Source organism: Dysidea avara, chromosome 12, assembly GCF_963678975.1.
Source record: "Dysidea avara chromosome 12, odDysAvar1.4, whole genome shotgun sequence".
Lineage (NCBI taxonomy): Eukaryota > Metazoa > Porifera > Demospongiae > Dictyoceratida > Dysideidae > Dysidea > Dysidea avara.
This window is the reverse complement of record NC_089283.1, coordinates 2,396,980-2,414,020: the sequence shown is the minus strand read 5'-3', so window position 1 is coordinate 2,414,020 and position 17,041 is coordinate 2,396,980. Positions and strand designations below refer to the sequence as shown.

The 17,041-nt window shown below is 40.3% G+C and overlaps 2 protein-coding genes across 3 annotated transcripts; one reads left to right on the top strand and one right to left on the bottom strand.

Moving 5' to 3' along the window:
• Nucleotides 1-53: 53 nt before the first annotated feature.
• On the bottom strand, nucleotides 54-2,743 carry LOC136241526 (EF-hand domain-containing family member B-like). Its single transcript, XM_066032754.1, has 11 exons — nucleotides 2,645-2,743; nucleotides 2,509-2,571; nucleotides 2,309-2,452; nucleotides 1,858-2,038; nucleotides 1,631-1,741; nucleotides 1,444-1,573; nucleotides 1,311-1,394; nucleotides 1,032-1,257; nucleotides 486-986; nucleotides 232-432; nucleotides 54-183 (listed from the first exon to the last, which is right to left on the bottom strand). The coding sequence occupies exons 1-11, from the start codon at nucleotides 2,687-2,689 to the stop codon at nucleotides 115-117; spliced, it is 1,755 nt and encodes a 584-aa protein (XP_065888826.1). The 5' UTR covers nucleotides 2,690-2,743; the 3' UTR covers nucleotides 54-114.
• LOC136241524 (cell division cycle protein 27 homolog) lies at nucleotides 2,724-16,827 on the top strand. Of its 2 annotated transcripts, none has more exons than XM_066032752.1 (21): nucleotides 2,724-2,826; nucleotides 2,881-2,936; nucleotides 2,989-3,064; nucleotides 3,248-3,398; nucleotides 4,428-4,553; nucleotides 4,608-4,705; nucleotides 5,006-5,245; nucleotides 5,674-5,905; nucleotides 7,135-7,270; nucleotides 7,819-8,117; nucleotides 8,283-8,307; nucleotides 8,355-8,414; nucleotides 9,533-9,737; nucleotides 14,256-14,428; nucleotides 14,475-14,526; nucleotides 14,719-14,900; nucleotides 15,544-15,671; nucleotides 15,717-15,834; nucleotides 15,882-16,010; nucleotides 16,236-16,305; nucleotides 16,547-16,827. In XM_066032752.1, the coding sequence occupies exons 2-21, from the start codon at nucleotides 2,907-2,909 to the stop codon at nucleotides 16,573-16,575; spliced, it is 2,559 nt and encodes an 852-aa protein (XP_065888824.1). In that variant the 5' UTR covers nucleotides 2,724-2,826; nucleotides 2,881-2,906; the 3' UTR covers nucleotides 16,576-16,827. The 2 variants fall into 2 exon arrangements, with proteins under 2 accessions (XP_065888824.1, XP_065888823.1); XM_066032751.1 differs by having other exon boundaries at nucleotides 16,236-16,310.
• The last annotated feature ends 214 nt before the right edge of the window (nucleotides 16,828-17,041 follow it).

The following is a 17,041-nucleotide window of genomic DNA, read 5'->3' as shown; positions in this document are numbered from 1 at the left end:
CCGCCCGCCAGTCAGTCCCATACAGAGTTGGTGGGAAGCGATAACCGCAGCAGTTTAATTGAGGTATGAATTAATAGATGCATAATAATATTGTTAGTGTGTGTATTTGTGTGATCAAGTTGGGATAGCTATTTGAAGAGCTTGCACTTCTTCCATTACTGCTCTGAATGACTCCACACTGACCTATAAACAGCATATGTTTAGCAGTAACACACTACCATTATTAGATACCTCTCCATTCGGATGTCTCTTTGATGCTTCATCCCATAGTTGTTTGAACACCTCTGGTGGCAGTGATACTCCAATATTCTCAAATACTGTCTGGATATCTGACTCTGATCTTGGCTGGAAAAAGTCCTTTTCATACACTCCTCTATTGGAGTATATTGAAGGGTGTACTACACCATAAGCATCCGACTCATCTCCATAGTTCTGGAACATAACACAACAGCTCACTATCCAATATAACACAATGATGAACGTACTGTGTTATCAGACACTCTCTTGATCCTGGGGGCAGCTTTATCAGCTCTGATGGTAGGTACTCCACAAATGGGGTACCTTGCATTACTGATGTTACCCACTGTAGCACCAATTGCTTGAGATGATTTTCTGTAACTTCCACCTGGAGTATGAACTAGTATGGACTGTTCTTGTGCTGGTGGTGATTTCATGGTTACTTCTTTGGAAGGAGTGGCTTGCTGATCTTCACCGCCACTCGCATCCTCTGTACTGTTACTGGCAGTCATCTTGTTAGCTAGCTGTATGCTAGGGATGGAGCCAATTGTGGTTGAGTTAAGCTTATCACTAGGTAGTGAGTCCTTCCAGTTAATATAGTGCAATAATAATGGGTAGTGTACAAGGTCAATAGCCTCCGGGACTCTACACCAATTGATTAACATCTTCAACATGTCCTCCTCAAGTGGTACTCCAAACTGGAAGAATAGTTCCTGTAGAGACCCAATACCTATCACCCCTGCCATGTCCTACAGGACTAATGATAATTAACAAGGTATTGTAATTATTGTCACCTTATCTCTCTGTTGTAAAGCATCTTGTAAGGCTTCAAGGGAGTGAAAGTTGCTAAGTTTCAAGTGTTGCCGGATTGTTGCTAGTACACCAGCGTTAAACTGATCCTGGCTACTGTCAAATAATGATGGTGATGTTAGTTGTAGCAATTTGCCTGCTCCATACTCATCAGGTTGTACCATTATACCAAAAGTGTAGCCATCAGGAACATTTAGAGTATCTGCAATACTATTTGGTAGTGATGGTAGTAGGATAAGGTTGACTGGGTAGCTATAGCTTACGGGTCAAACACTTTGCCTAACTGATGGTGTGCTTTTTCTCTAAAGTCATCCACTCTCCTTACCACAATGGGAGCCTTGCGTTCACTGTAGCATTACAAATAATACCACAAACAGAATGTTAGGATTAACTAACTTTTGAGTCTGGGTTAGCCAGTGTAAAGAATCGCTGACTTGTTTACCTGTTGTGTCATGTGGGGTAGGTACACCATACAGGCTTGACTTGGTAAACTTGCTCCAATCATAATTCCTATCAAATGTCTCACCTAAGTAGCAACATACAGGACATTAAAACTAGCACCAAACCAGGGTTACTGACTAACCAACATCATAGCTGAGATGACTCTTCTTATATAGTTCACTACCAACTGCTGATTCGTCCATTATTTGAGCTGGAGTCTTAGCAGGGTTTACTACATCACCAGCCATGTCACCTAGACAAAAGGGTGTGTTTTACATTTGCAAGGTTTGCTGGGAGCCACAAACCAGTAGTTTATACAAATTCTCTTAATTGTGAGAAATATGTTGAGCATGTGTAAAGTCAACTAACCTCTAACCACTGGTCTACCAAATGTGGTTGTGAGGGTGTTTAGCCCCTCAGGCAGTGCTGGTGACTGGTCATGTGCACTGCCCAGGGGAGCATTCCTCCTACTAGCATACAAGCTCTCCTTAATATCAACTTGAGTTTGCTTGTAGATTGTGTTTGGATCAGGGTTGACAAGGTGGCTAGCCTATAGTGGAAGTACTTTCATATAAGGAATGATAATTACTTCCAGTACAATAGCCACAGCTAATTTAGCATGTTATGAATGGCATGTTACACATGTGGTAGATTGGAACCTGTTACTATTAATGGACACCTACAAAATCCACACATTTGGTAGTAGTATATAGGACACCTGAACACTATTGTGTTTTTGGTGCCAAAGTAGAACACATCTGTATGCTTCATCTTATGGTTTGACTTGCCTTATAGCATACGTTAAACACAGTACACTTACATCAAGACTTGATTTGGATGATACTCCATGTCTCATTTCCTTAGCCACTGGTGGATCATTAGTGAAAGAGTAAAAGACTCGTTGAGCCCCGGCTGCTGACTGGGTCATGCCACGGAATGGTCTCACCTGGTCTGGAGTACTTGCCTGTGCGTTTACATCATTACATGTGTACTATCCTACTGTAAATGATGTATACTAACTCTGTTTGACATTATATCCAAACATTGCCCAGCACTGCTCTCTCTGGGAATTCGTTTTCCAGCCTAAGAAATGAGTGAGCAGTTACAAATACGCACAATCAGTCAGGCAATATTAATTAAGACATCCGTCACTTACGGGTCTTATTCCAGGCATGTTGTCCCTTATAATCTTGGGCTCCATTGCTTCGCCTTGTTATTTAAGGTTTCTATGGTAACGTTCCCGCCCTTTTAAGTTTCTTATTAAAGCTCACCAGGTACTGTTTAAGAAGCATGGTTAGTAAACAGCTGCTATATCTTGTATAGTTATCGTTCGTACAGGTAATATTTGAACGATTTGCAGGTATAGTTTTAATGATTTTTATCAATTTGCAGAATTAAATGAGTGAGCATTATTTAGAATGACACTATTGAACCAGGAACCAGTTAGAGTAAGAGAACACTATTAACGTGTTTTATGATATTAATATTTTGCATGCACAGGCGGCTATCTGGTATGCTATCAACAATTATCAGTTTCAAGACGCGATATTTTTAGCTGAACGTCTTCATACAGAGAGTGAGTTGTATGAGTATTGTACTATTATGATGCTGTCTTATATCCAGACACATTTTTCTTTTGTGTGTAACGCAACATGCAAAAAAGGATGGGTCTGGATGCAAGATGAAAGTGGACATTTAGCTAGTTGTGTTGGAGAAGCGTGTGTTGTTATTACCTGTGTTGATGTTGTCTTCTAACTAGTTGGTACATCAGAGACAAGATACCTTCTGGCTACGTGTTACTACCGTGCTGGTTACAAGAGACAAGCCCTACACCTACTGAAGACTGGTGGAGAAGTGTTAGATGCTTCATCCAAACTACTCTGTGCTCGGTGTTATCTTGACTTAAAGGAGTAAGTTATGAGCTTAATTGTAGTATGTTAGCTGCATTGCATTAGCTGGTGATCTGGTTTGGGCATTCCTATCCAAAATATATCACCCTAAAATAAGACTAAGAGAATTTAGATAAAAAAGATACCTAAATCACCTATCATAAATGAGATAACAGTAGATCTTTGTAAATCAACCACAATCAGATGAACAACTTGCGGAAAGGTGTCAAATTAGTTGGGAAGTAATAAAATGTCTGACTTAACGAATACTATGTGTCAACAAATATGTAAAACTGTGTTTACAAAACAGTCCTGTGGTGCTACGTCATTATCGAGATAGTATCGGTTATCGAGATAGTCTAAAATGGTTGTCGCTTATCAAGATATAGCTTTTACTGTTATTGCACAGCTCTACCCTAAAACCAGATAGCTTGTTAGTATTGAGGCCCAAATGTGCCTTCAGGGTGACCCTAAACACTCCCAATGACTGATACCTTAAGGTTATTATGAGCTACTGTTTGCTTCTTTGTATCCTATTTTCTGTCTATAATTGCTGAAAAGTAATGTAATAACTCTTTATTATGAACTCATAGTATAACTGCAGCTGTAGACAACCTCCCTTGTTACATTGCTTTTTATTTCTATGATCATAAAATTTCTAGTTACGTAATACCAAAGGTATTGACAAAGCAATAGCTACAGTGTTTGTAAGACATTTAAGGCCTTACAAAAGTCTTGATAGTATGTACAAGGGATTAGAATTGGTATGGTATTGTAATCGTAACAAACTAGAAATAGCTGAGTACGCACTTCTATTGTCTTACTGCCAATTATAACTCTTTTCATTAAACTGTTTTTGTATGTTGTATACTTTTAAGAGTACTAGGACGGGTAAAGTGACAACACCAAGGTATTGCCTATCAAAATACTGATTAGAACTGTCTGTATACATTTAGTTTGAGAAGACACTTCTACACCAGACTACTTGACTTACACTTCCAGTGATGAATATACTATATTGATATAATGTAAGGTGATATATTGTTACAGGTACAAGGCTGGTCTGGTGGTGCTCAATGGTCTAGTGTGTCTATCAGATAATAATGAAGAAGACATTGTGATCCAGTTTGGGGCAGATGCTGGGCTAGCCTTCTGGCTACTCGGTGAACTGAACAGGTTAGTGAGTTAGCTGTGTTGGGAGGGTTGGGAGGATTAGTGTTGTTGTTGTAGGCTGTCTCACGTGTTTGATGAAGCTGTGAAGCATTACCGTAACAGCCTCAAGTATAATCCTTACCTGTGGTCATCTTTTGAGGCCCTTTGTCATTTAGGTATGTGTGTGTGCGCATGCACGTGTACGTGTGTGTGTATGTGTTTGCAGTATAATTACTATTAACGTATCACTACACTACACAACTTTGCTGCACATCTTGTGTATTGTACCTCCATTAATCCATTATCCTAAGGACAGACAGTCGGTCCCTTAGTGGTGGAAGGACAAGGTATAGCCTATTGGCTGTAGGAACTGATTAGGTACACATTCTTGTTCACTAAGTACACTGAAATAATTCAACAAGGGTATCACTGCTCCTCTGGCTCTCATTGGTTATACATGTTTACTGTCTTTGTAGGAGTAGATGTGTCTCCTGAGGAATATTTTATGGCAGAAAAATGTCCAAAGTTTCAAGCACAACACATGACTGTGCCTGACATTCAACCACAGAACATTCATCTTCCTGATGTAGTTGAGAAAACTGTGACTGAAGTAACTAGTAATGTAACAACCACAATGGAGACTCCTGAGCTGTATGCTAACCCAGCATTGGGATGTGCTCAGGCTTCGTCCACCCCTGATCCTTCCAGAGGACAAGGTGTGTGTGCGTGTGTATGTGTGCGTGCATGTGTATGTGTGGTAATGGGTACCTTGCGACCTAGGGAAGCAGCCCACCCGGCTGTATTGTCAATGGGTACTTGGCATTAAAGCGAGGAAACAAATGCCAACTATCCATCAGGGTGACCTGTCAGGTTGTCCCTATGGGAATTGCCTGCACTGACTCATAGCACTTGAATAACAGCATACAGTTGCCCCTAGTGCTAATTCACTGGGTAGACATGACCATGCTAGTATTCTAGCACTTTGAATTTTTGCTTTGTGTGTGTCCCTCTTTATAGGGTACTGTGTGAATATAATTAATGTTTTGGTCTATTATTCATGTTCCAATTTTTCTACACAATGAACCTATAGTACCCATTAATGAATGACTCTCTATGTGACATAATGTAATAATAGTTCTTACAGTTCCACAGAAGGATCACAATTTGGATAACATTACTGATCCATCCCCCTCATTATGGGGTAGCGTCAATTCACTATCTACTGCTCCAGGAAATTTGCTTCCTCCTGGTCTCAGCAGTGTTCGTACTGTACTCCATTTTGGGTCTGGTCGATCATCGGTTCCCAGTACTGGAGAGAAGAAAGTTCCAAGGGCCATTCTACAATCTGGTGGCTTGTTAACTCCGGTAAATCCAAGGTGTGTAGTGTGTGTGTGTGTGTGTGTGTGTGTGTGTGTGTGTGTGTGTGTGTGTGTGTGTGTGTGTGTGTGTGTGTGTGTGTGTGTGTGTGTGTGTGTGTGTGTGTGTGTGTGTGTGTGCTCGAATATATTTATATAAATAATTATACAGCAGGGCATGTCGTAGTATGAATGGTGCAATGCTATCAAGATTAAGAATAAGAATGTTATGAACTCTTGATGCAATCATACCGCAGAAATCATTTTGAAACTTTGCAACTTTATAGAGTAGCTTGCTATATGTGAGATGGGATACCTTTTTTTGCAGTTTATTACAGAAGTTTACGATTATATTACATGCCATTATCTTTGTTATTGTAATGCATGTGGGTGGTATTAATCATTAATGAAATATGGCCTCAGTGATGAGGGTATGAAGCACATCTTGGGTCACCGTCCTACTGTAACTGGTTTATAATTAGGTGGTTGAGGTTGCCGCTAAGTGAAGTTTTACTTTAACCAAATTCTGATTAGAGAATTTCTCTAGCATACTTGTAGTGTGGTATATATGATCAAGTGTTATGTGGTATGTGTTACAACTAAGGAACTAGCACCATATAGTCCTGTAAAAGATAATTTTCAAGAGTTTATTTCACATTTAATCACAGAGATCATCCCAAACATGAGGGCATGTGCTCAACTTGGCCAGCAAGAGCAGTGCTGTGTTGTATTAAAGAGTAGAGGTGCACTGATAATTGGATTGGCTATCAGTTATCGGTTATACATCGGCCTTGTTTTTGCATATTGGTATTGGATTGGTAACATGTGTAAACAAGTAGCAGATAGAGTTATACATAAACATCTATTTTATGGGCACTTGTGCTCTGGTAATATCCTAGCAATGCCTGTTTATGTTATGTCGGCTGTTGATCACAGTCCCCTTTTGTCACTCTATAACCAAATTTAGAGTGCAAATTGTTAGAGAAAACGTCTATGCTACCATAGTCGATCAGCTTTGTTTATTGGCTTGATATTGATATTATTTTTGTATCGGTTGTTGGAATATCAGCTAAAAGTCATAGCGGTTTACCTCTATTAAAGAGCTTGGCTGATAACTGTATCACTTTGAATTTTCAGACTTATGTTCAGGAAAGAAGCCGTTTAATTTCTGTGCATTAATCTTTTCGGCATTAGGCACTCTCCTTTCCACAATATAAACTCTTGGTATTATTATAAACTTGTTACTATAGTTTTGGGATGCTATCGATGATGACTGGTACACACCTCACCACACCCTCACAAACCCCCAACAAGCCCAACTTGTCAGATATTGATCAGTCTGCCTCATCAGCTGTCACCTCAGCTCCTAGGAAGAGACATAACATAGTGAGTTAATCATGATGTAATTTAATCACCATTTACTATATTAGCAGTTGAGCAATGTCTAAAATGTGTTGGTTTGTGGTAATTGTTCATCTTATGATATCATGTTTGTGTTGGTGTATCTTCCTACCTGAAGTGTAGTCATAGACAGCATGTGTGGGTGTGTGTCTTATTTTTTTCATATTGAAAAAACTAAGTGTGTTTTGTGTGTGTGTTCAGGCATATGTGTATGTGTAATGTGTGTGTAATGCGTAGTATAGTGTGTTTGTGTATGTGTGTGTGTATGTATGTGTGTGGTATGTGTGTCCCATACTATTGAGATGTTTTACTAGAGGAGGTTTGTCACGTGTCATCATAACCTTATGATGTACAACTACACATCTAACCAGGTGTTAATGGCTGTTTATTTGCTAGTAAAGCAACACGCCAAGAAGATTGTGTGTTGATGTTGAAAAATGTAAAATTTCTTTGAGATCATAAGATGAGTGATGATGCGTTAACCAACCATTTATGTGGTTTCACAACATATAACATACTCCATTGCTCCACAGCCATCAATAGCTAGAGTGACACACTCGGGAGGTGTCAGGACCAAATCAAGGGTTGTTAATGTGGCAGCCGAGAACTTCACACCCTCTTCAGACACACCCCTGCCATACCTCACTCCAAAGGAGGAGGAGAACACATCAACCAGTGATGGAGACCACGCCCATGTTAGTGATGATGATCACAGATCTGCAGAGAATATGCAGCCTAGCTACACCCCCAGCAACAACAGCCACACCTCCATGAGGCCAGAATCTGCTCCACGGAGAAGTGCCAGACTGAGTACTGCCAAACAACAATCAAGGTATATACAAATCTGATTGTTATTGGTGTTACCCACCCAAACTCCCCTTCTTCATATTTCCACTAACAACAAGTGTAACAAGTACGGGCGGTTCCATAACAGGGGGGTTGGGGGGGTGGGACAATATTTTGGTTTTGTATTCTTGTTCTTCATGTTATTGTGTAGATTTCAAGAGCTCAGTACACCTGTGGTGAGTCCTTGTATGGAACAGGTAGTGTGTATTATGATCATCCATAGATCAAAGGAAAAAGCCGGGCTCAGTCCTCAAGGAACTTAGCGACTGATCGACTTAAGAAGGTTATTAGTTGCTAACTGTTTTGCACCTCAACTATTGCTCATTTAAACTGTTACCACTAAGCTTAAGGTGCAGCACTTCTTGCAGCCATGCTATTGTCATCAAATGAAAATGTTATTGTCATCAAATGAAAGTAGTCTGGATTAAATTTCTAGTCACTCATGTGAATGGCCATGTAGAGTTTGCATTAACTCAATTTTTATCCCAAAGGTTTGGAATAGTAGTGCTACGTATTTCTCTTGAGTACTTTTCTTTTTTAGCTGTTTTCTTTAAGGTTCAGCTCAATATGTACACTAGGGATGCAACAATATGGGTAAACTCCATATTGCGTATTGTTTTCAAAATATTACAATATATTGTTGTATTGCAATATTTAAATACGATGTTGAAATGTAGTAAAGTTAGTGTTGCAATTGTTTAAATAGCCCATATCTGTATGCTGAGGTACAGCAGACAGTATACCCACAGGTCAAGCAACCATCATCAAATGCATTTACAAGTAGCTAGGCTAGTACTACTGTGCTATATGTTCAGGGTATATCTTCTGGTCATCAATAAATCATCAATTATTACTTTCTGGTGCCTTTGGTGCTGGGTAATTATCCACAAACCACAGCTCTGCAGTGTATTGCAATACAGCAATGACAATATTGTATTGTATTGTGGTAGAAAATATTGCAATATGTTGATATATTGTTGCATCCCTAATGTACACACATACTTTATAGCGTAGGAAATGTGTTTGAAACTGTTAACTTGTACTAATATTCCACATGAGTGGCTGGAGACAACAAATTTGATTTCCACACAAGTAGTATTTGACCTGTCATGATTTATAATTACATTATAAATCATTACAATGTTAAATTTGCAATGCTAAAACAGCATATGTAATGATTTTCCCAAATAAAATGTACAATAAACTTGTCCAACCAAAACTTTTGGTCAAATGTTTAAAATGGGCAACTGTTATTGATAGCACTGTACTTGGTAGCAACTAACAAACCTTTGAGGTGTTATTGGAGTTGTTGAGCCAAGATGGCACTGGCCATATGCACATCAACCTACACTGAGAAAACATAGGAATGTTTAGTTCAGGCCGTATTATGTTTTACTGTAGGCTACAAAAGGTGGCAGTAGTTCTCAGGGTGTGAGGAGAATTGTATCATCATCACGACGATCAAGTCCACTCACACCAGGTAACAAGCAGAACATTCAGAGGAGTGGGGCAACTGTGTCCACTCCCAACATGGAGACAGAGGATGATGTACTGAAAAAGCCACCAACAACATCAGAGGAAGTGATGATATACTCCAACAGTATCTGTGAGTTTACTGATCTGCTTATTATGGTACCGCCCAAGCACAATGTTGTTTCTTGTGAGTGCACGCAATTTAAAAACTCACCAATTAAAGGGCGTGGCAGGCATTTGCTAGTGAGTCATTAAATTGCGCTTGGGTGGTAGCGTACATCCCATTCACATTATCTCGGATTGGGTTGACTTTAGTGTACACCACTATGTCTAACATAAGCTTGAAACTGATTGTAGTGTGTGTTGATAAATAAAACCCAGTTACAAGAAGCTGTACCAGAAGAGGTTGGTCACCCTATGACATCCATGTGTTTTGTGCAACCAAAAAGGTGCTTGAAATTGGCTTCATCAATATGAAGTCCTTTTATCACACTTCCAAGAAGTATTCTGTATAGAAAGGATTTGCTATAAATTCGCCAAAGTTTAACCCACCAATTACCTGTAGTGCCGGAGATTATAGTTAAAGATTGGGCTTGAATTTGCCAAAGTTTATTTCGCCAAATACGATTTAGCTTGCTATTCTCCAAAGTTTCCCTCTATATGGTACATAATGTAGTGTTTTTTCTTAGTTAGGAAAGCCACAGAAAGTATTGGAAGGGATTTGTGAACTGTAACTTTTTGATATTGGTTAGTGCATTAACCCTTTAAGGACCAGTGTCATACATGTACGTCCAAATATAGCCTTACACGAAAGCCCAGTGTCGTACATGTACGTCCAAGATATTAAGCAGTAAACAAAGAGCTATATCTTCGCAGTATTAGAAGCTATGGGCTTTAAACAAAGACGATTTTGTTTGCCATTAGTAGGCGATTCTTTAATATACAATACCAATATATTATGTGAAACTACGCTAGAAAAACTAGCCTTCTAATTTTAAGTATAATATATTTACACAACAACAAAACTAACCTTGTACAAATCTGTCCCTAACTTTTGCCTTGTTGCTGGTATTAAGCTACAATAAATTTCATGGCGCTCTTCATTTAGAGATGCATCTAATGATATACAAAATCACGTGATGGCATTCTTTAAAAAAAGTAAAATGATGGCTTGTAACAGATCGCATCGCGAAGAAGACAGATTGTCACCGGTGTTAACAAATCGCTTTGCTAGTTGAAAATGGTAAGTTCTACACACTTATAACTTAGATAGTTCTGCTTATTACTAACTAGCTGTAGTACCTGCCCTATCGTGCAGGGTGGTATACGTACTAGTAATAGCATGGGTAGCAGTGAAATTTGGGATAAATATCACGAGTGTTGTATTGGAAATGGGGATAAATTTCACTAGGCGAAGCCGAGTGAAATTTACCATTTCCAATACAACAAGAGTGGTATTTATCCCAAATTTCACTGCTACCCATGCTATTCCCAGTTAATACCATACTCGCTGCATATGCTGCATTAGCTTTGCTATGTACGCAATTTGTCACTATGTACTAAACACGCGTCGACACTAATTGGCGCTACATTGTTAACATAAATTCTACCCAATGAAATTGCAATTACAACTTTTTTCACTGCTGTCAGTGAAATACGGGATAAATATTTATACATATAGAAATTAAATGAAATTACAGTTTATTTGTTTACATCAGTAATGGACTGGTGATAATTCAGTAATGATACATGAGGCACTGTAAGAATGTCATTCCAGGCATAGGGTTTTGTAGACACTGCATACCATAGAATTAAGGATTTGGTTACTGTATTTGTATACACTGTAAGTGATAGGGTTATTGAATCATATAGATATGAATTCACTACAGTGGGATTGTGCAAGATAGCTACTATGTATATAGTGCAACATGATAGATGGCACTTTGTCCAGCATCTCAGTGTAAGGAACTGTGAGGGTAGTTATGCCTGTTGCCATTGGTGACAGCCATGTCCATTCTATTGCATGGGATAGGCATTGTTGTTGACTACATAATCCCATAGTTTTGCTGTTAGGCATGTATAGCTGAGCTATTTCATTAGCAGGATGATAAACATCCCCATCTACCATTGCATCCCGCAAATCCTGGTAGCAATCAGCTTGTAGTGACTTCTGTTCACGCCTGAGAAACTGTAAGCGCTCAGTTTCAATCTTACAGTAGGTGTCAACCAGGAATTGCTGGAAAAGCCGTTTAGCCTTAAGCATTACAGGCACTTGCTGCCTGACCATGATGTGGTAGCGGTAATACACCATGGCTGTTAATTTCCTACCATTAGCCAATTTCAGGTTGATGTGCCATCCATCAGTGCCATAGGAAAAGAGTAAAGGATACTGCAAAGGATCATATCCCCTATGAAGTTCAGAAATGCGTTTCAAAGACCCATCCCTATAGTGCAAAACTATGTCCCTATTATTTACATTATCATTAGGCATTAGCACTCCTACCTCGTCACACATCGGGTTATTATACCTCCTAGCATGCTCTCCTACGGGCCGTTTGTTCTCGTTAATCACTACCCTAACATTCGCTGGCTCATCATGCTGCTCAAATATTTCTTTAGCTACTTTAATAAGCTGAACATAGTGATTATTGTCATGCAAAAGCTCATTAATGCCCCTAACTATGTCAAGCCTTAACCCATCAACTATTCCACATCTAGTAGCTAATTCAGTTTGCTGATTGTCAATAAAATAAATTTGGGAAAATTTAGGAGACTCACCTGCTGATGGAACTATACTACCTATACGATGATAGACCTGACCCTGTACTCTCTAAAAGAAGGATTGAAGCCAGCCATAGTTATCTTGTTACAGCCGAAGCTTGTCATTTGAAATGCACTATTGTACTTACGTATGTTATGTAGAAAATGTCTACCTGCCGAGTCCGTACCTTCATACAGGTGTCTTAAGAATGACTGAGGCTGTTGAAATGCCTCTAACTGGACATTTCCCTTCAAGCAACAAAGGGATTCCGTCTCCTCGGGAAATTTTAATGCGCCACAGTGTGTGCATTCTACACTAAGTGCGCCTACATCTGTAATGTTGAAGAAGTTGTGTGGCTGATAGTTAAACCCCCTAAAGCTTGGGTGTGTGCTTGCACGTACCTGTTGTCTGCGTGTGGTGTTAGCCTGCTGCTCCTGAGCTCTGTAGCGTGGATCAGCCCGAGATTCTTGATTAGCAGTTGTATTTTGTTGTTGCTCCTCCCTCCTTGTGGCTGGGTCCTCACGCGCCAGTCGACGGGCAGATGCATCGCGGATCCGTTCCTGTGATCTTCTTTCTTCGTCCTGGCGGGCCACGCGATGGGCTTCTGCGTCACGTTGTCTTTGTCTATGTTGTGAGTCGACTTCACACCTGGCACTGGTCGAGGTGGTAGCTCGAGTTGAAGCCTCCTGGCAGTGCAGTCTTTGTCGTTCTGCTTTTTCCTGTCTCTTCGCTGGATCTAATCTTTGGTTCTGCTTGTGTCTCTTTGCTTGAGACGCACAAAAGGTAGACGATCGTTTTCGCTTAGGCGGCATGCTTACACAGCACATCAAATGAAATTTGAATTTGCAATGTCACGTGTGTACAGTCTTGGCAAATGTAACGTGTATGATCATGTGTTTACAGTCATATACAGTACAGGATTCGAACTCACGGTACACATTGAAGTTTCAAAAGGTACCCAGAGTGACTAAAAGGTGCACTGAAAAGGTACCTGAACGAAAAAAAAGTGTACTGAAAAGGTGCCCAAATCAAAAGAAAAAAAGTTATCACCAACTGGAATTGAACCCACAACTTCTACACGTAAGGCGGCTGTCTAACCCATTCACCTACCTGCCCTACACCCGAGGCTACACCTTTATTTTTGTCTTATAAAGACCTGTACAAATGGACTGAGATAGGTGTCTACTTGCGGTTTATAATTTAAGTCATTTTTCTTCTACACCTTCGCGTTTAAAGAGCGGTAACGGACAAACGATAGCTTGCACGAACTTTTCGAAACCGTCATTGTAGAGCTGGATAATGAGCGCTTATTTAGACACAAAGATGCTTCGAAACGTGCAGCGGTTCAAGAGTGCATGCCTGACATCAAATGGAATGCAGACAGACGGACGGACGGCTTTCAGTCTTATAATATAGATAGGTGAATCTGTACTACAGTTTGTATTAGCCCTTACCACTTCCTGGGAATTTGGTGATTCTACAAACTTGCTAAGTAATAGAATACGCCAATTTCATAAAACTTGCAGGTTTTCAGGGTAGACACTGCGTAAATTACTGTAGTCCTTAAAGGGTTAAATATATACTTTGTTGCTGTGTGCTCCTTTGGCTGGGAATATCAAGAATGGGGCTTACTGGAAGCATGCTGTGGACATAGAAAATGCTTCCCAACTAATAACACTTTAATTTTGTCATCCCAGAACATGTTCATGTTGCATCATAGCCAGGGTCAACTACATGTGTCCACTGATCTGACACACTTCAATTGATTCACAGTGTATATTGTTTATTCCAACCATACCATGCTATACCAAATTAGGAGATAGTGTGAATGAGGTGTTATAATGTGTAACTTGTAGTATTGTGATTGCTGACTGGTATACTATCCTATAGCTTCTCTGATGAAACTAATGGCTAGTATTGCTACAGCCTACAAGGCCTTGTCACGGTATGAATTGGTGCAATGTTTAGAACTGTTCTCAGGACTGCCCTCTCACCAAATGAACACCTCGTGGGTGTTTAGTCAGTTAGCAAGAGCTCATTTTGAACAGGGTAACTACAATGAGGTTAGTGACTGTTCTATTAGAGTGTTTTGTAGTTATATTATTTTAGGCAGTAGGACTGTATCAACAGGTTCAGTTACTAGATCCATACAGGTTCCAAGGTATAGTGGCATCTTAACTAGTCATTGTGTATGCTCAGATATACTTATATCCTAAGTGATAGCTTACTAAGTGATAGCTTTGTTTACATTGGGTAACGGTCCATTCACAGCAGTGGCCCAGATATTATGTATATGGGCCATAGCAAAACTCAGTGTGTCTATCTATTGATAGCAGCAGAAACTATTCCATAGGTATGGAGTACTATTCAGCCTCACTATGGCACTTGGAGAAGACAACAGAGTTGTCCCTACTAGCTGACGACCTCAGACATGCTGATATCCTCAGACCAGAGACATGGTGTGTGATGGGTAACCTGATGAGTTTGAATAAGGATCATGAGTCAGCTATTAAATTCATTGAGAGGGCAATTCAGGTATGTTAGTCTGTCTGTGTGTAGTGCATACTTATGTGTATGTATATTTGTGTGTGTGTGTGTGTGTGTGTGTGTGTGTGTGTGTGTGTGTGTGTGCATGTGGGGCAGCATAGCCAAGTGGTTAGGGCGTCTGCCTGGTAATCAAAAGGTTCCAGATTTGATTCCCAGCTGGGTCACTTTGGTGTTGTTTCCTTGAGCAAAAAACTTTACTCACATTGCTCCAGTCTACCCAGCTGTTAAAATGGGGATGGTGCCAACTGGGAAAGCAGCCCACCCAGCTGTAACATCAGTGGGTACCTGGTATAAACTGGGGAAGCAACTGTCCATGTCTCAGTTGAAGGTCCAGGTGGGACTTTGGGTGCCCACACCTTCAACTGTGAGACATGGTACAGCCTCCTGCGGGTTACTAGTCCTGCCCCAGGAGGGCATGCCTACGCTGACTCATAGCACCTGAGTAGTGTGCGGGTGCCCCAGTGCTGGCCACTGGGCAGCGTGACCACCTAGCGGCAGCTGAAGGCTTTGCTTTTTGTGCGTGTGTGTATGTGAGTGTGTACGTGAGTGTGTGTGTATGTGAGTGTGTGCGTGCGTCTGTGTATTATACTGTCATGGTTTGATCGTTATACACTTGTCACTAACATGGTAGGTGTGTCCCCAGTTTGTCTACTCTTATCAGTTACTCAGTCACGAGTACATTATCACTGAAAATTATGATAAAGCCTTACAAGCGTTGAGGACAGCAGTCAGCATCAACCCCAGATCATGTGACTCATGGTAACCATCTTATCAACTACTATGTAGACAATAATCCCATCACAGGTTTGTTATGGGGGTGATCTACTACTTACAGGAGAAGTATCGCTTTGCGGAGCATCATATTAAGAAAGCCATTGCCATAAACAAGAATAGTAGCTTAATGTACAGCCAACTGGGAATGGTTAGTGAGTCATGTGACATCATGTGATGCATATACCACACCCACAGGTATACAGTGCAACAGAGGCTTACAATGAAGCATTAGAATGTCTGGACAGAGCAGTGAGGTTGGACCCTTCTAAAGCTCTACCAAGGTTTGATCGGACGAGGGTACTACAAAAGGCTGGGAGGCTACAGGTTAATGTGGTACAGTGGACCCTTGGCTATCTGAACCCTCAATGGTTTCAAGTAGTCACCAAGATGTTTAGATAAAGGAACTGTTTGGACATGCAAAGTTATACTTAAATACTATAACAGAACATTATAGTCTAGCCATTTTTCAATTTTGGTGGTGTAAAGAGGGTTGGATAACTGAGAGTCTGCTGTAGAATTGTAAGGGTGTGTCACTATCATGTGATGCAGGAAGCTCTTAGTGAACTGGAAGAACTAGCCAGACGAGTACCTAAAGAAGCACAAATCTACCTACAAATGGGTAAGGTGAGTGATGCTCAAGTAATGGTGGTGGTAATGAAGTGGACATTGGCATTGACAAAAGTTAGCGTTGTACCACTCTTACTTCAAGTTGTTGATTCCTTACAAGGTTTTTGTGGTCTGTTGATGTATCTTTAGCACTTATAAAAATGTATAATTTTGATAGCTATATGTTAAATAGTGTTCTTTGCATACTAATGTGTACATGATATACACGTCATCTTATCGTGTTCCACACACAGATCTACCAGCAGTTAGGTCAACCCCATGAAGCTGTTATAAAGTTCTCTTGGGCTCAGAGTCTGGATAGTGGCCGCAGTGACAGTCAAATCAAACAAGAAATAGACCGCACCTTCCAGCAGTGGCCACGACAAGGAACAGCAGAAGAATTTGACTGTTATGCTGAAGTTGATTCTTTTAATTCTACAAACAATTCTGACACTGAAGACCCGATGGAGAATTAATTTCATTTCTATAAATCACTACTGAATTATATAAATAATACTCAATTTCAGAGTCAGAAGCCATGCCCGCTATCAGTTCAGTAGGACAGCCACTGTCCTCTTTAGCACCATCCATATATGCTGGGCCCCTTGTACTATGCTTTGGATAGGCACCATCTCTGCTTGAGTAGCAGGTACAATTTTGGTTCACATTTCAGAATCTTGCATGTGGGTAATTCCATTGTGACAGATACAATTCACACAACAAACTGACCTGTAGACAGTTACAGAAAG